The 21,318-nt window shown below is 47.5% G+C and overlaps 1 protein-coding gene across 1 annotated transcript in view; it reads left to right on the top strand.

Annotated features, from left to right (window-relative positions):
* Window positions 1-268: 268 nt before the first annotated feature.
* LOC311122855 (uncharacterized protein) overlaps window positions 269-21,318 on the top strand; it is a gene marked incomplete at both ends in the record, with an annotated part of 63,600 nt that continues 42,550 nt past the window's right edge. The window contains 2 exons of the mRNA XM_084197170.1: window positions 269-287; window positions 570-2,465. Coding sequence (XP_084053296.1) covers window positions 269-287; window positions 570-2,465 — 1,915 coding nt within the window. The remainder of the gene's footprint in view (window positions 288-569; window positions 2,466-21,318) is intronic.

Below are 21,318 nucleotides of genomic sequence, written 5' to 3'. Positions count from 1 at the left end.
AATCTGACTCAGATGAAGCAGATAAAGGGCCTCGATGCCAAAATCCCAAAGTCTCCCTTTAAGCAGGTTTTATTTGGACTGTAATCCTTCATCGCTGTGCTGAGGCTAGTAAACTGAACCCTCCTTCCTGCCAGAGAAAAGGATCAACACCATTGGATTACCCTCCTCCATTCTCTTCCATTGTAGCTCCGTCACTACTGCATGTTTTTTTTTCCACCCCAATCTTACCCACAATCCTATGTGAATGTGACACCAGCCCAGCACAAGCATGGTCCCTGGGGTTCACAGTAAAATGGAATAGCAGGACTTACAAGGTGGGTTTTTGTGTTTGTGTGTGTATGTGTGTATACACAGTGGGCGTGTGTTTGTCGCGTCCCCATTCATTTGCCTCCTCATGGCATTCTGTTCCAGGTGTGAATAATTTAGTGATAGCCTGCCGGTGTGGAGCTACATGATAGCACAGCCTTAAGGGGGAAAACAGTTACCCCTCCGGTACGGGACTCGGATGGACTAGTGAGGGACAGTTTAGGGACATAAAGGGGAACATCAGGGTCTCTGTCATCACGAAGACGGCGTCACAATTGCGGGGCGCAGGAATTCTGTGGCGCTGGTAGGGGGTGAGGGCGGGGTCTGGTACGAGCTGCCCCCCGACCTACGCCCCCCTCCCGCAGACTTTTTTCAGCAGAAGGACGAAGCCACCTACCCCTACCAGATCTATCAACTCTACCCAGAGAAACATGGATCACCGCTTCCACACACCCTGGTGAGGAAGAGCTCAGTGCCCGAGCTGAGTAGCCTCTACCTCAGGCAGACGGAAGCCAGGGCCTCTTCTGTGGTTCCTCCAGCTCCACCTCCATCCCGACAGGATTACTACCAGCATCAACACCAGCCGGACAACACGGCCCCGGCTACAGCCTCTACTGCTACTGCTACCACCAGGACCTTATCTCCTCGTCCTCCTGAAGAGGGCTCCTCCTTATATAGGGCCAGGCAGCAGCAGCAGCATCACCTGCTTAACAGATCAGCGTCGCATTATGGGATGTCCGGGCTCAACGGTGGAGGAGGGGGGTTTAGAGCTGGTGTTTCTACTGCGTCTTCCTGGGATCAAGGACACGCCAGGTCCGCCCCTCCTCCTCCTCCTCCCTCTCCCCCTCACAACGAGCTCAGCCGGTCGTACCGGGAAGCCAAGATGATCCCAGACTTCCAGCACAGCATTGGTGTCTGCAGCGCTCCATCTCCTGCCTGCTACGGGGCCCAGCCCCCGCTCCCTGTCTACGCTGGGGCCCAGTCTCAGCCTCAGCCTCTCCCCTCTCTCTCCGCTTATCACCCTCCCCTCTACAGTGCCGTCTACAGCCTCCCATTGGACCCGCGGTTTGGGGTTGGACACGCTGCTGCAGCCACCAGTCTCGTGGGGGACCCTGCTATCCAGCAGCACGGACACATGGACGGCTCCCTCCAGCGCTACGGTGCGGCAGCATCCCAGAGGCTTCCCTACGACCCGGGATACGACCCCGGCTCTGCCATGGTCCCGGCCGGGGGCATGGTCCAACAGCACCCCAGCACGGCGATGAATATGGACCCCAAGAGGATGGTGGACCCAGGGTTCCTGGCGTTCCTCAGAGCCGAGGGTCTGACGGAGAGCACCATCAGCTTACTCCTCCAGCAGGGCTTTGACTCCACCTCTATGCTGGGGGTCATGGAGGATCATGACGTCCGTTCTGTAGCCCCTAATCTGGGCCAGGCCCGCGCGCTGTCCAGCGTGGTGCTCCACTGTAAGCAGCAGCCTGGGGAGTCAGCCTTAGCCGCCCAGCAGCGCATTAGAGGCCGCTCCAACAGCTTCAGCCACAACAACAACCTCTACATGCAGGGGATGCAGAACATGACCCAGGGGATGAACAGCATGGCCATGGACCCTCACATGATGCAGCAGCAGCCACCCACCTCCATCCAGACCTTCAGCCCCAGGATGGGAGAGTTCCTGGGCAGGAGACCCAGCAGTGCCCCCTCTCAACACCTCCTGGAGACCACCACGTACGGAGCGCCCCGAGGGACCTTCCCCGTCAGCCCCGGGGGATACGGTAACGCCGTCACCCAGGCCAGACCCCTATCCATGTACAACGCCCACACCGGCATCGCCATGTCGGCCCTGCAGCACCAGCAGCCTCCTGCCCCCAACACCCCCGGAGGAGGAACGGCCCCCAAAACCTTCTCTGGTTCTTACTCCCCCATGGAGCTCATGAAGAGAGCCCCCAACCTGCCCCCCATGTCACCTGGGGTGGTCCAGAACCCCCTGCACAGCCCCCAGCTGCTGAGGAAGGGGGCGGCCAACGCAGGGGAGAGCGGTGTGGTCGTACCGGCGTCGTCCACCTCGCACCAGATGCAGACCCTTAACAACAACAGGACGGCAGGACGCCGAACGGGACCGCCTGTCATTGTTTCCAGCATGGCTGCCTCGCCCGATACAAGTAACCACACTCCTCCGTCCTCGCTATTCCTCCCACAACTCCTCTCCTATCTCCTGACTTTAGCTTGGCTTGTCCTTGTTCGTTTTAGTGTGTAGATATGTTACTTATTCAAACTTTGTTCCTATCTGTCCTATATCTAGTGTCCTATTGATGTGATTTAGTCGACGTTGAGCCTTCATTAGAATCTGTTTGCGCTGTATGTTCATGTTTTACAGAACAATGATAACAATATGTGTTTCACGATGAATGTTTTCTATAGCCTAAATATTTACATTTTATATCAAAAACCTTTTTTTAATGGGTTGAGGAGGAATACTGTGGGATACTTTATATGTGACACGATAAGCAGCTTCAGCGAACAGGTCTGTTTTTAAACGGCGACGCTATTTACACGTCCAGCACCGCTGGGGATCCATGTCCTTGGGGCTCCCGTCTGCCTGTGATCCCTGTTCAGATTCATCCTGGTTATTGACCTCCACTGTCTCCCTGTTGGACTTTTTATTGACCTGTCGGTTCATTATGTTGCTCTAAACTCGTTGCCGTGGTGGAGGTTTGAGTTGGAATTCACTCAAGTTGTTTTGGGGTTTTACAGTTTGTTTTGTTTCTCTAAACTTGGATTGAATAGTTGATGTCATATCTGAAGTCAGTGTGTTAGTTTTGGAGCTAAACAATGAATAGATGAAGTGAAGATGAGACTACGTATTTATCATTTGATTATAAGGCTACTTTTCAACATAAAGTCATTCATTATTCCTACGCAAAATGATTTTTTGGACAACAAAGGGCAAACTTTGTTAGCTGTTGTTGGTTGTTTCCCGATGTAGTGGGTGGTCCTCTGTAGCTCAGCTGGTAGAGCACGGCGCTTGTAACGCCAGGGTAGTGGGTTCGATCCCCGGGACCACCCATACGTAAAAACGTAGGCACACATGACTGTAAGTCGCTTTGGATAAAAGTGTCTGCTAAATGGCATATTATTATTAGTGTGTTTGACAGAGCCTCCGTCTCTCCATTCCACAGTCTGTCTGGTCCCATCGGGAGCTTTAATACCACACATCCTATTACAGGAATTGGACGTGTGGGTGTCACATGGAATCAATTGTAATCTCTAGCTAGCTTCTGTTTTTAGACAGCCTAACTAACACACACACACACACACACACACACACACACACACACACACACACACACACCGAGTCTCAATATCTAGTAGGATTAGAGCAGCTTCAAGTTGTTTTATTAGTGACATTCCTCAGCCTTAAACCCCCCAACACCCACCCACCCCCCCCCACCCATTCCAAGAAGCAGAGAGAATATGATCTTATAGCCTACCTGGCTCAAACTGAAAAGTTCATGGAAAGTAAATCTTTCATTTTCACTCTGTGTGTTGCTATGCTTTTGCTCACTGTCTGACATTTTCCACAATATTTCACAATTTACTCAATCAGTTCAGTGTGTGTGTGTGTGTGTGTGTGTGTGTGTGTGTGTGTGTGTGTGTGTGTGTGTGTTGACATGTTTTGGGGAATAGTTGTTATTCCCCTGGTTGTTCAGTTTGAGTGCCTGCTTAGAAATCCTCAGAAATCAATTTACATGGCTTCCACGTAAAGCAATATATTGTAAAGTGTTTTTATTTTTTAAGATTATGTGAAATGTATGCCACAAATTGATGGGACAAATTAATGTGAGAAATTGATGGGACAAATTGATGCAACAAATTGATGCCACAAATTTAATGGGACGAAACGCTAGCGCTCTCAGTCTAGTTGTGCTGCTATTTCTCTGTTTTCATGGTTCTGTACTCTAACATAGTTGCTGTTTTCATGGTTCTGTACTCTAACATAGTTGCTGTTTTCATGGTTCTGTACTCTAATATAGTTGCTGTTTTCATGGTTCTGTACTCTTAACATAGTTGCTGTTTTCATGGTTCTGTATTCCAGACTTCTGTGGTCAATTTTTTCATGAGAGCAAATTCTCCAGTGATGCATTGGAGCTCATTGTTTGTTACTAGGAGGCCAGACAGCTGATCACTAGAAATAGAGACGGCGATTTCGGACGTTAGAAAAGGTCATGAGCATGTAGATAAATGCCTTCCTCAGCACTCACCCCCCCCAGAAAAAACAATTGCCCAGTACTGCGTGTGAACTCGGGATGCTTGGAGCTGGAATCGCTGCTTAGACCACTGCACCACCGCGCTGCTTAGACCACTGCACCACCGCGCTGCTTAGACCACTGCACCACCGCGCTGCTTAGACCACTGCACCACCGCGCTGCTTAGACCACTGCACCACCGCGCTGCTTAGACCACTGCACCACCGCGCTGCTTAGACCACTGCACCACCGCGCTGCTTAGACCACTGCACCACCGCTGCAAGACGTGAAGAACACTTGATGATAGGATGGAAACAGCTTGTTGTTTTTAATTATGCTGTTTTAAGCCTTCCCCAAACCATAACACTAATCACTCTGGAATCTATACTTTAACTTAACCCTTTGAGTTGTTTCGGAAATCACCCTGTAACCACGCGGAATTAACCCTGTAACCACACGGAATTAACCCCGTAACCACGCGGAATTAACCCCGTAACCACGCGGAATTAACCCTGTAACCACGCGGAATTAACCCTGTAACCATGCGGAATTAACCCTGTAACCATGCGGAATTAACCCTGTAACCACGCGGAATTAACCCTGTAACCACGCGGAATTAACCCTGTAACCACGCGGAATTAACCCTGTAACCACGCGGAATTAACCCTGTAACCACGCGGAATTAACCCTGTAACCACGCGGAATTAACCCTGTAACCACGCGGAATTAACCCTGTAACCACGCGGAATTAACCCTGTAACCACGCGGAATTAATGCATCAGAAATATAAGTTCATCCATAATACAAGGGAAACTATGAGATCTTGTTGGCCCTGAATACCTCCTCCTATAACAAGTTGATTTGTGTTGTCTAGCTGTGGGACCAGAGGTATGTAATGAGTTAGGGTATACCTCCTGTAATAGGAGGGGGTGGTTGTTGTCTAGCTGTGGGACCAGAGGTATGTAATGAGTTAGGGTGTACCTCCTGTAATAGGAGGGGGGGGTTGTTGTCTAGCTGTGGGACTAGAGGTATGTAATGAGTTAGGGTGTACCTCCTGTAATAGGAGGGGGGGGTTGTTGTCTAGCTGTGGGACCAGAGGTATGTAATGAGTTAGGGTGAACCTCCTGTAATAGGAGGGGGTGGTTGTTGTCTAGCTGTGGGACCAGAGGTATGTAATGAGTTAGGGTGTACCTCCTGTAATAGGAGGAGGGGGTGGTTGTTGTCTAGCTGTGGGACCAGAGGTATGTAATGAGTTAGGGTGAACCTCCTGTAATAGGAGGGGGGGGGGGGGTTGTTGTCTAGCTGTGGGACTAGAGGTATGTAATGAGTTAGGGTGAACCTCCTGTAATAGGAGGGGGGGGGGTGGTTGTTGTCTAGCTGTGGGACCAGAGGTATGTAATGAGTTAGGGTGAACCTCCTGTAATAGGAGGGGGGGGTTGTTGTCTAGCTGTGGGACTAGAGGTATGTAATGAGTTAGGGTGAACCTCCTGTAATAGGAGGGGGGGGGTGGTTGTTGTCTAGCTGTGGGACTAGAGGTATGTAATGAGTTAGGGTTTACCTCCTGTAATAGGAGGAGGGGGTTGTTGTCTAGCTGTGGGACCAGAGGTATGTAATGAGTTAGGGTGTACCTCCTGTAATAGGAGGAGGGGGTTGTTGTCTAGCTGTGGGACTAGAGGTATGTAATGAGTTAGGGTGTACCTCCTGTAATAGGAGGAGGGGGTTGTTGTCTAGCTGTGGGACCAGAGGTATGTAATGAGTTAGGGTGAACCTCCTGTAATAGGAGGGGGGGGTGGTTGTTGTCTAGCTGTGGGACCAGAGGTATGTAATGAGTTAGGGTGTACCTCCTGTAATAGGAGGAGGGGGGTGGTTGTTGTCTAGCTGTGGGACCAGAGGTATGTAATGAGTTAGGGTGAACCTCCTGTAATAGGAGGGGGTGGTGGTTGTCTAGCTGTGGGACCAGAGGTATGTAATGAGTTAGGGTGAACCTCCTGTAATAGGAGGGGGTGGTGGTTGTCTAGCTGTGGGACTAGAGGTATGTAATGAGTTAGGGTGTACCTCCTGTAATAGGAGGGGGGGGTTGTTGTCTAGCTGTGGGACCAGAGGTATGTAATGAGTTAGGGTGAACCTCCTGTAATAGGAGGGGGGGGGTGGTTGTTGTCTAGCTGTGGGACTAGAGGTATGTAATGAGTTAGGGTGAACCTCCTGTAATAGGAGGGGGGGGTTGTCTAGCTGTGGGACCAGAGGTATGTAATGAGTTAGGGTGAACCTCCTGTAATAGGAGGGGGGGTGGTTGTTGTCTAGCTGTGGGACCAGAGGTATGTAATGAGTTAGGGTGTACCTCCTGTAATAGGAGGGGGGTTGTTGTCTAGCTGTGGGACCAGAGGTATGTAATGAGTTAGGGTGAACCTCCTGTAATAGGAGGGGGGGGGGGTGGTTGTTGTCTAGCTGTGGGACTAGAGGTATGTAATGAGTTTTATGAAGTGTTCCCCCATTGCGTTTTTGTAGCTCCTTCAGTGAAATTGGAGGAGTGGAGGAGGATGAAGGAGGAGTGGAGGAGGATGAAGGAGGAGTGGAGGAGGAGTGGAGGAGGATGAAGGAGGAGTGGAGGAGGAGTGGAGGAGGATGAAGGAGGATGAAGGAGGAGTGGAGGAGGATGAAGGAGGAGTGGAGGAGGAGTGGAGGAGGATGAAGGAGGAGTGGAGGAGGAGTGGAGGAGGATGAAGGAGGAGTGGAGGAGGAGTGGAGGAGGATGAAGGAGGAGTGGAGGAGGATGAAGGAGGAGTGGAGGAGGAGTGGAGGAGGATGAAGGAGGAGTGGAGGAGGATGAAGGAGGAGTGGAGGAGGAGTGGAGGAGGATGAAGGAGGATGAAGGAGGGAGGCTCTTACTGAGGTCCTTGTGTCCCTCTGGCCTTGGGCTCACTCCCCACTCCTCCACGCATTCTTCTTCCCCCCTCGTCTCGACCGCCGTAAATCCCCCCGCCCAATCCTCCCCTCCCGGCCACGACTCCTGACTCCCTCTGACTCCCTCTCTCAAGGTCATGTTTTTGTCCCCCTTCAAGTGAAACGTTCTTTGCAGCAGTAACTGAACAACTAACTCGTTTGCGTACCATGTGTCTGACATTTTTGTTGCTTCACTAATTCCCATCTGATAATGGACGGCAGCAGCTCTCGCTCTTGCCTCAACGGGATCTGAAAAAAAGCTAGCGTACTCCTTAATTGTGTGTTGCTAGGCGATGCAGGGTTTTTTGGTGGTAATCGGAGAGAGATGATCTTCTACCTTTTTTACAGAAGAGAATGAATGGTTCAGCTGGAGGGTTCATCTGCGTTCCAAATGGCACCCTTTTCCCTATGTAGTGGACTATAGCTGGGATCAAAGCTGGGACCGAGAGACTGGAAAAACAGCTTCCATCTCCAGGCCATCAGACTGTTAAATAGTCACCACTAGCCGGACTCCGCCCAGTACCCTGCCCTGAACCATAGAGACTGCTGCCCTGCTGTACATAGTCATTGAACACTGGTCACTTTAATAATGTTTACATACTGTTTTACCCACTTCATATGTACGCCGAGTATACAAAACATTAAGAACACCTTCCTAATAAAGCCCTGTAATATAGCCCACACATTCACAATACATCCATGATTTATTTTAGACAGGTCTAAAGAAACATGATATTATTTCAGAAGAACAGAATAGCATACTCTGAGTTGCCCTGATGTTAGGCCCTGATCTGGCTATGCCATATGGCTGTGGGCTACACTAGTTCATTTAGCAGACTAGATTTGCTTAGAATTCAGTGGCAGTATTTTATATTATTTTATAGTATGAAGAATACAATTAAACATAGCTGAATAAAATAGAAAGGATATTTTCTCCAAATGATTTGAGGGAGTGCGCACATGCGGCTGTTCTGTGTTGAGTGGTTAACAAAGAAACAGGTCCTCCTATATGCTTAATTTAGAGTTTATTTATGCAACTTTAGTTGTAATATAAATGTTGGGCTATATGTTTCGATTTTTTATACATTCAAAGGCTGCATGATGCGACTCTAATGATGATTTGAAAAAAGTCGCTTGAAAGGCATGAGCTCTGCTTAGTTTTTTGCGCGGGCTGTACACACTTCATCAGTCTCTCATTCACAATTTGAATTTTATGGTATGGTACTATATTGTACTCTTGCTATAGAAAACATGTTCTTATTTGTCTAGAATCTTTTTATTTTTATTTTTTTTGCCTATTTATTGTACAGTATTAAGAACAACATTGTTTTTTAAAAAATATTTGTTAACCAGAAACCCAAATCTAGAGCCTCAAAATAGTCCAAAACATATTCTTATTTTTCTAGATTGTGATCTATTTTCTTTTAAAAGGATATATCTATCATCTGTTGCATAATCATTTTACAAAATAGTGCAGTCTATTCTAGAAGAAGTGCGGTGGGAGGGTCCTGCCCTTTCGCCCTGTCTCCTTCTGGCTGTCTGTTGATTGGCTAAAGCCCGTAAGTAGCATTAATGATGCCATTAAATGGTTGTGCACTGGCTCGTTTGCCGCAGTTGTCTGTCTGCCCAATGTAGAGCGATCTACAGCCGCAGTCGTCATTGGCCATGGAGTTGTCTGTCAACGCGGCAGTCCAGAACACAGCAGGTCGGTACAGTAGACTGTATAGCTAGACTAGGCCAGGCTAGACCACGTGAAGAGATAACATTAGCCTTTAGCTAAATCACGTGCATTGGTGGTGCCATGTGGTGTCGTGTGTGTGTGTGTGTGGGGGGGGGGTGGGGGGTGCTTGCCTGCGTAGGTGTCTGATAGATTAGCTGGCTAGGTGGATTGGGGTGTTGGGTGTTGTCCACCCTCGGTACACGTGGCTGGCCTGAAGATAATCCGATGTTCACCACAGGACGTCTTTAGATGTACTTTAATAAGGCTTGGGGTTTTGGAGGGGGTGGGGGGGGGTGGGGGGGGGTGAGGGGGGGGGGCTCTGAGAGGAGGAGGAGGAGGAGGAATGGAGGAGGGGTGAGGCCTTGGACCCAGGGCTGTGCTGCAAAGGTTCATGGGATATGTCTCTGTTGAGGAGTTAATCTGTTAATCTGTGTGGCTTGTCGTAAAGGGTGTGTGTGTGCGTGTGTGTGTGTGTGTGTGTGTGTGTGTTCTAGCTATAATTCCCATGGGTCTCTAAATGGGGTTTTAATTTTAACTTTCATGCCTGTGTTTTAAAGGACATCCATTGGGATGCCTCTCTCTCTCTCTCTCTGTCCTTGGTTTAAGTGTTATGTTCTGGTGTCTGTCGCTGACATTGATTCAAATGTTCGTTCTTGCATGTTTTATGTTTGTGGATAGTCATGACGGGTAAAGCAAAGCCAACATTCCCATTGGGTGTATAGTGGATCTGAGTGTGCAGGAAAATGTGGTTGTGTTATTTCTACATCCATGCATATGTGTAAGAGTACCAGCGTGTGTGTGTGTGTGTGTGTGTGTGTGTGTGTGTGTGTGTGTGTGTGTGTGTGTGTGTGTGTGTGTGTGTGTGTGTGTGTGTGTGTGTGTGTGTGTGTGTGTGGGGGGGATATTATTATATACATAGGCCACTCCAGGACCTTAATGTGCTTCTTCTTGAGCCACTCCTTTGTTGCCTTGGCCGTGTGTTTTGGGTCATTGTCATGCTGGAATACCCATCCACGACCCATTTTCAATGCCCTGCCTGAGGGAAGGAGGTTCTCACTAAAGATTTGACGGTACATGGCCCCGTCCATCGTCCCTTTGATGTGGTGAAGTTGTCCTGTCCCCTTAGCAGAAAAACACCCCCAAAGCATAATGTTTCCACCTCCATGTTTGACGGTGGGGATGGTGTTCTTGGGGTCATAGGCAGCATTCCTCCTCCTCCAAACACGTCGAGTTGAGTTGATGCCAAAGAGCTCAATTTTGGTCTCATCTGACCACAACACTTTCACCCAGTTCTCCTCTGAATCATTCAGATGTTCATTGGCAAACTTCAGACGGCCCTGTATATGTGCTTTCTTGAGGGCGGCAGGTAGCTTAGTGGTTAAGAGCGTTGTGCCAGTAACCGAAAGGTCGCTGGTTCTAATCCCCGAGCCGACTAGGTGAAAAATCTGTCGATGTGCACTTGAGCAAGGCACTTAACCCTAATTGCTCCTGTAAGTCGCTCTGGATAAGAGCGTCTGCTAAATGACTAATTTATTTGAGCAGGGGGACCTTGCGGGCGCTGCAGGATTTCAGTCCTTCACGGCGTAGTGTGTTACCAATTGTTTTCTTGGTGACTATGGTCCCAGCTGCCTTGAGATCATTGACAAGATCCTCCCGTGTAGTTCTGGGCTGATTCCTCACCGTTCTCATGATCATTGCAACTCCACGAGGTGAGATCTTGCATGGAGCCCCAGGCCGAGGGAGATTGACAGTTATTTTGTGTTTCTTCCATTTGCGAATAATCGCACCAACTGTTGTCACCTTTTCACCAAGCTGCTTGGCGATGGTCTTGTAGCCCATTCCAGCCTTGTGTAGGTCTACAATCTTGTCCCTGACATCATTGGAGAGCTCTTTGGTCTTGGCCATGGTGGAGAGTTTGGAATCTGATTGATTGATTGCTTCTGTGGACAGGTGTCTTTTATACAGGTAACAAACTGAGATTAGGAGCGCTCCCTTTAAGAGTGTGCTCCTAATCTCAGCTCGTTACCTGTATAAAAGACACCTGGGAGCCAGAAATCTTTCTGATTGAGAGGGGGTCAAATACTTATTTCCCTCATTAAAATGCAAATCAATTTATACAATTTTTGACATGCGTTTTACTTGATTTTGTTGTTGTTATTCTGTCTCTCACTGTTCAAATAAACCTACAATTAAAATTATAGACTGATCATTTCTTTGTCAGTGGGCAAACGTACAAAATCAGCAGGGGATCAAATACTTTTCCCCCCCTCACTGTAGAGACTGTCACTCTGTCTCTCTAGAGAGCAAGCCACGTTGACGTCACATTTCATTGGGGGGGTTACCTGGTGTTGGGGGGGTTACCTGGTGTTAGGGGGGTTACCTGGTGTTAGGGGGGGGGTTACCTGGTGTTGGGAGGGTTACCTGGTGTTAGGGGGGTTACCTGGTGTTGGGGGGGTTACCTGGTGTTAGGGGGGTTACCTGGTGTTAGGGGGGTTACCTGGTGTTAGGGGGGGTTACCTGGTGTTAGGGGGGTTTACCTGGTGTTAGGGGGGTTTACCTGGTGTTGGGGGGGTTACCTGGTGTTGGGAGGGTTACCTGGTGTTGGGAGGGTTACCTGGTGTTGGGAGGGTTACCTGGTGTTGGGAGGGTTACCTGGTGTTAGGGGGGGTTACCTGGTGTTAGGGGGGGTTACCTGGTGTTAGGAGGGGTTACCTGGTGTTGGTGTTGGGGGGGTTACCTGGTGTTGGGGGGGTTACCTGGTGTTGGGGGGGGGGGGGTTACCTGGTGTTAGGGGGGTTACCTGGTGTTGGGTGTTAGGGGGGGTTACCTGTCCAGGAATAGATATACAGCTAGGGATTAAAACAGGGGAAATCCAAGAGGCCATCTGTGTGTGTGTGTGTTGCTCCATCCAGCTCTGGGTCAACCTCTCTAAATCCCCCTGATATGAATGAGGGAAGACAGATCCCATCTCTCTCTATGGATAGATCAGATCGTATTCCTGTAATGTGTTGAGATAGGTCTTCTATCTCTCTGGTCGGATCTCATATCTTAACATTTCTGATATAAATTAGGGGAGACGGGGCTCATTTCTATGGACTGACTAGCTACCGCTACAATGACTGGACCTGATCATATACCTCTCTGGACCCTCTGGATGAATAATATAGCTGCTGCTCAATCTGTCTATTTTCTTACAAACACTTTACACCACAACACTGGCCATTCTGATGTATGTCTAGGCCTTCGTGCAATTCCATTCAGTGTACTGTAAGTGCTAATTATTGAGTGTTTGTCAACTGTACAGTACATTCCCAGCTAGCACATTTGATTCCTTGGAAGTTGTGAGAACCAACGTTTTTGGTTTCCCATTGGTTCTGGGAACGAAGCCATACGTTTCCTGATCGGTAAAACTGAATGTTTTTTTAAACGTTCTGAGAACTGAAGTGAACATTTGGCCTGTACATGTTTAGGTTGCATGGAGGTTCTTCAAACATGTTTTGCTATGGTTCCCTGAAAGGTTTTATTTACGTTCTGAGAATGGAAATTATAGTTATTTTGAAGGTAATTAAATAATGTTGTGAGAACATGTTTCAATAAGACTTTTAATAACACTGCTAGCTTAGTTTGGGTGACACATGGAAATTAATTTGCTTCGGCATTAATCATGCAAACACATTTCTTTTTTATTGTGGCACGGAGTCAGTGAGATTTGGACCTATGATCTTCTGTTCTCCATCCATGGAATTAGTTCACTGCACCACCCGGATGGAGGTAGCATGCCAGGTTTTTTTTTTTACTCATACAAAGCTGTTTGTTTTAGAGAGAGTTTTCCACAGTACAAGTTTTTTTCTGAACATTTTTGTTTCTCCTGGTCGATCTTTGCAAATCATCACTTGGCCGCTCACACAGTGACAGTCTCGTAGGGATGAATGGTCTTTGTGGAGCCAGCCAGTTAAACTAGGGAAAAATAAAAAGGCTATTTTACTGAATAAGTAGCAGCTGGATCTGAAAGAGTCCCTCTGGTCACATCTGAGTGTGTGTAGCTATATGAGAGAGAGAGAGAGAGAGAGAGAGAGAGAGAGAGAGAGAGAGAGAGAGAGAGAGAGAGAGAGAGAGAGAGAGAGAGAGAGAGAGAGAGAGAGAGAGAGAGAGAGAGAGAGAGAGGAGAGAGAGATTCTACTACTGGACTGGGTTGTGATAATTCTTTATCATGTAGCTACAGCTAGCCACCTCTACTATGACTAGCCACCTCTACTATGACTAGCCACCTCTACTATGACTAGCCACCTCTACTATGACTAGCCACCTCTACTATGACTAGCCACCTCTACTATGACTAGCCACCTCTACTATGACTAGCCACCTCTACTATGACTAGCCACCTCTACTATGACTAGCCACCTCTACTATGACTAGCCACCTCTACTATGACTAGCCACCTCTACTATGACTAGCCACCCCTACTATGACTAGCCACCTCTACTATGACTAGCCACCTCTACTATGACTAGCCACCTCTACTATGACTAGCCACCTCTACTATGACTAGCCACCTCTACTATGACTAGCCACCTCTACTATGACTAGCCACCTCTACTATGACTAGCCACCTCTACTATGACTAGCCACCTCTACTATGACTAGCCACCTCTACTATGACTAGCCACCTCTACTATGACTAGCCACCTCTACTATGACTAGCCACCTCTACTATGACTAGCCACCTCTACTATGACTAGCCACCTCTACTATGACTAGCCACCACTACTATGACTAGCCACCTCTACTATGACTAGCCACCCCTACTATGACTAGCCACCTCTACTATGACTAGCCACCTCTACTATGACTAGCCACCTCTACTATAACTAGCCACCTCTACAATGACTAGCCACCTCTACAATGACTAGCCACCTCTACTATGACTAGCCACCTCTACTATAACTAGCCACCTCTACTATGACTAGCCACCTCTACTATGACTAGCCACCTCTACTATAACTAGCCACCTCTACTATGACTAGCCACCTCTACTATAACTAGCCACCTCTACAATGACTAGCCACCTCTACAATGACTAGCCACCTCTACTATGACTAGCCACCTCTAATATGACTAGCCACCTCTACTATGACTAGCCACCTCTACTATGACTAGCCACCTCTACTATGACTAGCCACCTAGCCACCTCTACTATGACTAGCCACCTCTACTATGACTAGCCACCTCTACTATGACTAGCCACCTCTACTATGACTAGCCACCACTACTATGACTAGCCACCTCTACTATGACTAGCCACCTCTACTATGACTAGCCACCCCTACTATGACTAGCCACCTCTACTATGACTAGCCACCTCTACTATGACTAGCCACCTCTACTATGACTAGCCACCTCTACTATGACTAGCCACCTCTACTATGACTAGCCACCTCTACTATGACTAGCCACCTCTACTATGACTAGCCACCTCTACTATGACTAGCCACCTCTACTATGACTAGCCACCCCTACTATGACTAGCCACAGGGTGGTGTAGTCAGGGTGGTGTAGTCAGGGTGGTGTAGTCAGGGTGGTGTAGTCTGGGTGGTGTAGTCAGGGTGGTGTAGTCAGGGTGGTGTAGTCAGGGTGGTGTAGTCTGGGTGGTGTAGTCTGGGTGGTGTAGTCTGGGTGGTGTAGTCTGGGTGGTGTAGTCAGGGTGGTGTAGTCAGGGTGGTGTAGTCAGGGTGGTGTAGTCAGCAATGATAAGAAAGTAATTTCGCCCTTTCTCCATTTCTCTCTGCTGTGGAGAGGTAAGATAATCAGCTAACCCTTGAAACACTACTGTAAATACATCTCTCTCCCTCCCGCTCTCTGCTCTGTTCTATAGAAAACATTACTTTAACAAATTTAATTTCAATTTTGGTAATGTTTTAGGAACATTCTACAACTGGTTTGACATTGGGAATGTTCTCAAATAGTTCAGAGAACGTTAAGAAACAACGTTCTTCTGTGGGATTTCAGGACTTCAGCATAACCTTTCCTACAGGTTTCCTCGTGGTTCTATTTAAAGTCATGATCTCGAATAGTTCACACACACACACACACACACACACACATACATACACACACACACACACACACACACACACACACACACACACACACACACACATCACTTTTTCACTACACACTAATGAATAATGCAGGGTGACCTGCCCACCACGGCTAATCATTTTAACAGCTCTCTATAGCCGTATGAATACCCAGGAATCCTTTTATTAACAGCTCTCTACAGCCGTATGAATACCCAGGATGCCTTGCAGCAGCAGTGAAGGAATTTTACCAGCTAAACATTTCACCATGTCTTGACAGAGAAAAATGACTAACGGTGGGAAGGAGGGAGGGAGGGAGAATAAATGTTGTTAAGAGTAGGTGGAAGAACACGCCTCCAATTAAACACAGGCTGAAGACTATATCTGTTCTCCACCTTTCCTACTGTTTTACTGCCTGGTCTGGAATAGAATACAATACAACTTCATTGTCCATTCGTTAGAATAGAAATGTGTCTAACTTTCCCAACACACACACATACACACAAACACACTGAGAGACACAGTGTCAGCAGCAGTGCGGTGCCCCTAGATGAAGAGCAAATTGTGGGGGTGGGGGGGGGGGTTAAGGGCCTTGCTCAAGGGCACAACGGCAGGAGATGGTGGTCCGTGGGATCAGAGACCAGAGTTCTTGGAAGGTAATGATGCTTTAGTTGAGTGGACTGTGTGTATTGCAGGAAGGGCTGGGTTTTCTAGGAGGAGCTTGGAGATCCAGGGCTCAGGTGTACCAGCTGCAGATCAGGTGGCCTATCGGCCTCCTCCAATTACAGTGAGGGGGGCGGAGCCTGTGCGCCGCAACAGGAAGTTTGAAATATAATCCGCCACGAACGGTGAGGTGGGAATTTCTGATGATGAAAATCGGACCTTTCTACAGCAGTAATGGTGTGGTCAGCTGGGACATCTGGAGCTGGACACATCTGGATCAAAAGCAAAGGACACGCACACCCTGACGCCTGGCTGACAGTGCTGTGACCTGAAAGGGCCCGCTGTAGTTCTGGTAATGGAACACAGCTGCCGGCCTAGAGAAGAGATGAGTTAATGGACATGTGACAGGTTTAGAGAGGGGAGGAGGGGGGGGTGTCTTTCACTGCATGGCGTACAGGACAGGGGAGGGAGGGAGGAGAGGAGGGGGAGGGAGGGAGGAGAGGAGGAGAGGAGGGGGAGGAACGAGGGAGGAGAGGAGGGGGAGGAACACTGAGTCCCCCTTAACTGTGCCAGTGGCCCTCCCTCCCTCCCTCCCTCCCTCCCTCCTCACCTGCAGCTGGCCCTCCTCCTCCTCCTCCTCCTCCTCCCTCATTCTCCCTCCTCCTCCCCCCACCACCTTCTACTCCTCCTCCCCCTGCTCTCTCTCTCTCAATTCAATTTCAATGTCAATTTAAGGGCTTTATTAGCATGGGAAACGTATGTTAACAAGTGAAGTAGATAGTAAACAAAAGTGAAATAAACAATAAATATTAACAGTAAACATTACACTCAGAAGTTCCAAAAGAATAAAGACATTTCAAATGCCATGTTATGTACAGTGGGGAGAACAAGTATTTGATACACTGCCGATTTTGCAGGTTTTCCTACTTACAAAGCATGTAGAGGTCTGTAATTTTTATCATAGGTACACTTCAACTGTGAGAGACGGAATCTAAAACAAAAATCCAGAAAATCACATTGTATGATTTTTAAGTAATTAATTTGCATTTTATTGCATGACATAAGTATTTGATACATCAGAAAAGCAGAACTTAATATTTGGTACAGAAACCTTTGTTTGCAATTACAGAGATCATACGTTTCCTGTAGGTCTTGACCAGGTTTGCACACACTGCAGCAAGGATTTTGGCCCACTCCTCCATACAGACCTTCTCCAGATCCTTCAGGTTTCGGGGCTGTCGCTGGGCAATACGGACTTTCAGCTCCCTCCAAAGATTTTCTATTGGGTTCAGGTCTGGAGACTGGCTAGGCCACTCCAGGACCTTGAGATGCTTCTTAAGGAGCCACTCCTTAGTTGCCCTGGCTGTGTGTTTCGGGTCGTTGTCATGCTGGAAGACCCAGCCACGACCCATCTTCAATGCTCTTACTGAGGGAAGGAGGTTGTTGGCCAAGATCTCGCAATACATGGCCCCATCCATCCTCCCCTCAATACGGTGCAGTCGTCCTGTCCCCTTTGCAGAAAAGCGTCCCCAAAGAATGATGTTTCCACCTCCATGCTTCACGGTTGGGATGGTGTTCTTGGGGTTGTACTCATCCTTCTTCTTCCTCCAAACACGGCGAGTGGAGTTTAAAAAAAATCACATTGTATGATCTTTAAGTAATTAATTTGCATTTTATTGCATGACATAAGTATTTGATCACCTACCAACCAGTAAGAATTCCGGCTCTCACAGACCTGTTAGTTTTTCTTTAAGAAGCCCTCCTGTTCTCCACTCATTACCTGTATTAACTGCACCTGTTTGAACTCGTTACCTGTAGTTCATCTCTCTGTAGGTGATGGCTTTGTTATGGAAGGTTTGGGAATCGCTTCCTTTTAAGTGGTTATAGAATCTAACGGCTCTTTCTGGATTTTGATAATTAGTGGGTATCGGCATAATTTTGCTCTGCATGCATTATTTGGTGTTTTTCATTGTACACAGAGGATATTTTAGCAGAATTCTGCATGCAGAGTCTCAATTTGGTGTTTGTCCCATTTTGTGAATTCTTGGTTGGTGAGCGGACCCCAGACCTCACAACCATAAAGGGCAATGGGTTCTATAACTGATTCAAGTATTTTTAGCCAGATCCTAATTGGTATGTCGAATTTTATGTTCCTTTTGATGGAATAGAAGGCCCTTCTTGCCTTGTCTCTCAGATCGTTCACAGCTTTGTGGAAGTTACCTTTGGCGCTGATGTTTAGGCCGAGGTATGTATCGTTTTTTTGTGTGCTCTAGGGCAACGGGGTCTAGAAGGAATTTGTATTTGTGGTCCTGGCAACTGGACCTTTTTTGGAACACCATTATTTTTGTCTTACTGAGATTTACTGTCAGGGCCCAGGTCTGACAGAATCTGTGCAGAAGATCTAGGTGCTGCTGTAGGCCCTCCTTGGTTGGGGACAGATGCACCAGATCATCAGCAAACAGTAGACATTTGACTTCAGTTTCTAGTAGGGTGAGGCCGAGTGCTGCAGACTTTTCTAGTGCCCTCGCCAATTCGTTGATATATATGTTGAAGAGGGTGGGGCTTAAACTGCATCCCTGTCTCACCCCACGGCCCTGTGGAAAGAAATGTGTATGTTTTTTGCCATTTTTAACCGCACAAATGTTGTTTGTGTACATGTATTTTATAATGTTGTATGTTTTTCCCCCAACCCCATTTTCCATCAATTTGTATAGCAGAACCTCATGCCAAATTGAGTCAAAAGGTTTTTTGAAATCAACAACGCATGAGAAGACTTTGCCTTTGTTTTGGTTTGTTTGTTTGTCAATTAGGGTGTGCAGGGTGAATACGTGGTCTGTCGTACGGTAATTTGGTAAAAAGCCAATTTGACATTTGCTCAGTCCATTGTTTTCACTAAGGAAATGAACTAGTCTGCTGTTAATGATATTGCAGAGGATTTTCCCAAGGTTGCTGTTGACGCATATCCCACGGTAGTTTTGGGGTCAAATTTGTCTCCACTTTTGTGGATTGCGGTGATCAGTCCTTGGTTCCAAATATTGGGGAAGATGCCAGAGCTAAGGATGATGTTAAAGAGTTTAAGTATAGCCAATTGGAATTTGTGGTCTGTATATTTTATCATTTAATTGAGGATACCATCATCACCACAGGCCTTTTTGGGTTGGAGGGTTTGTATTTTGTCCTGTAGTTCATTCAATGTAATTGGAGAATCCAGTGGGTTCTGGTAGTCTTTAATAGTTGATTCTAAGATTTGTATTTGATCATGTATATGTTTTTGCTGTTTGTTCTTTGTTATAGGGCCAAAACAATTGGAGAAGTGGCTTACCCATACATCTCAGTTTTGGATAGAGAACTCTTCGTGTTGTTGTTTGTTTAGTGTTTTTCAATTTTCCCAGAAGTGGTTAGAGTCTATGGATTCTTCAATTACATTGAGTTGATTTCTGACATGCTGTTCCTTCTTTTTCCGTAGTGTATTTCTGTATTGTTTTAGTGATTCACCATAGTGTGAAGTCGTAGGCTCAGGTTTTCTGGGTCTCTATGTTTTTGGTTGGATAGGTTTCTCAATTTCTTTCTTAGGTTTTTGCTTTCTTAATCAAACCAGTTGTCATTGTTGTTACTTTTCTTCAGTTTTCTGTTAGAGTTTTTTTAGATTTGATAGGGAAGCTGATAGGTCAAATATACTGTTTAGGTTTTCTACTGCCAAGATTACACCTTCACTATTACAGTGGAACGTTTTGTCCAGGAAGCTGTCTAAAAGGGATTGAATTTGTTGTTGCCTAATTGTTTTTTGGTAGGTTTCGACACTACTTTCCTTCCATCTATAGCATTTCTTAATATTATTCAGTTCCTTTGGCTTTGATGCCTCATGATTGAGTATTGCTCTGTTCAAGTAGACTGTGATTTTGCTGTGGTCTGATAGGGGTGTCAATGGGCTGACCGTGAACGCTCTGAGAGACTCTGAGTTGAGGTCATTGATAAAGTAGTCTACAGTACTACTGCCAAGAGATGAGCTATAGGTGTACCATTGACTATGTACATACCCAGCGTGCGACAGAGCTGCAGGAGTCGTGACCCGTTTTTGTTGGTTATGTTGTCGTAGTTGTGTCTAGGGGGGCATATGGGGGAGGGAATGCTGTCACCTCCAGGTAGGTGTTTGTCCCCCTGTGTGCTGAGGGTGTCAGGTTCTTGTCCAGTTCTGGCATTTAGGTCGCCACAGACTAGTACATGTCCCTGGGTCTGGAAATGATTGATTTCAACCTCCAGGATGGAGAAGCTGTCTTCATTAAAGTATGGGGATTCTAGTGGGGGGGGATATAGGTAGCACACAGGAGGACATTTTTCTCGGTTGAGATCATTTCCTTTTGAATTTCTAGCCAAATGTAAAATGTTCCTGTTTTGATTAATTGAATAGAGTGAGTTAGGTCTGCTCTATACCAAATTAGCATACCCCCTGAGTCCCTTCCCTGTTTCACACCTGGTAGTTTGGTGGATGGGACTACCAGCTCTCTGTAACCTAGAGGGCAACCAGTGGGTCCATCTCTTCTATACCAAGTTTCTTGTAGGATGACAATGTCTTTATTTCTGATTTCTTTGGTGAAGTCCAGGTTCCTGCTCTTTAGGGCGAAGGCAGATGACCTCAGGCCTTGGATATTCCAGGATGAAATAGTGAAGGCTTTGTGTTCCATAAAGTGTCTAATGTTGTTGGTCGTGTGGTTTGGCCTCAGGCCAGTAATTGTGAGCAGAGCCTGCTGAGCATCTGGTACATGCCATTGGCTTGGGCTAGTGTAAGAGTGGGGGTTGGGCCTGATTGCCTGCTCACGGCCTGGGCGTATGTGTGACTTTCATGTTGAGGCCCTCTTTGCGGGAATGGGGGGCATGGGGTGGGTAGGAGGGGCATAGGTCTGATCTGAGGGGGCCTAAATGGGGTGTGGGCATGGTTGACTTGGGGGGGTGTTAACTGGTTGGGGTTGGGGTTGGGGTGGGGGTGTGGATGTGGCTGGTGGTGCTTTGGTCTGGATGTAGGTCCTCTCGGCGGGGGTCCTCTATGTGTAGGTCTGGGGGGGGGGGGGGGTCTCGCTGGTCTGGGCGGGGTGTCTGTTGATCTGTTGCTCCTGTGTGAGGTGTTGGGTCTGCGGTTGAGGGCTCCCGAGTGGCGCAGTGGTCTAAGGCACTGCATCTCAGTGCTTGAGGCGTCAATACAGACCCCCTGGTTCAATTCCAGGCTGTATCACAACCGGCCGTGATTGGGAGTCCCATAGGGCGGCGCACAATTGGCCCAGCGTCGTCCGGGTTTGGCCGGTGTAGGCCGTCATTGTAAATAAGAATTAGTTCTTAACTGACTTGCCTAGTTAAATAAAGGTAAAATAAAAAA

Source organism: Coregonus lavaretus, assembly GCF_964263955.1.
Source record: "Coregonus lavaretus genome assembly, contig: HAP1_SCAFFOLD_301, whole genome shotgun sequence".
NCBI lineage: Eukaryota > Metazoa > Chordata > Actinopteri > Salmoniformes > Salmonidae > Coregonus > Coregonus lavaretus.
This window is presented reverse-complemented; position numbering and strand designations above follow the sequence as displayed.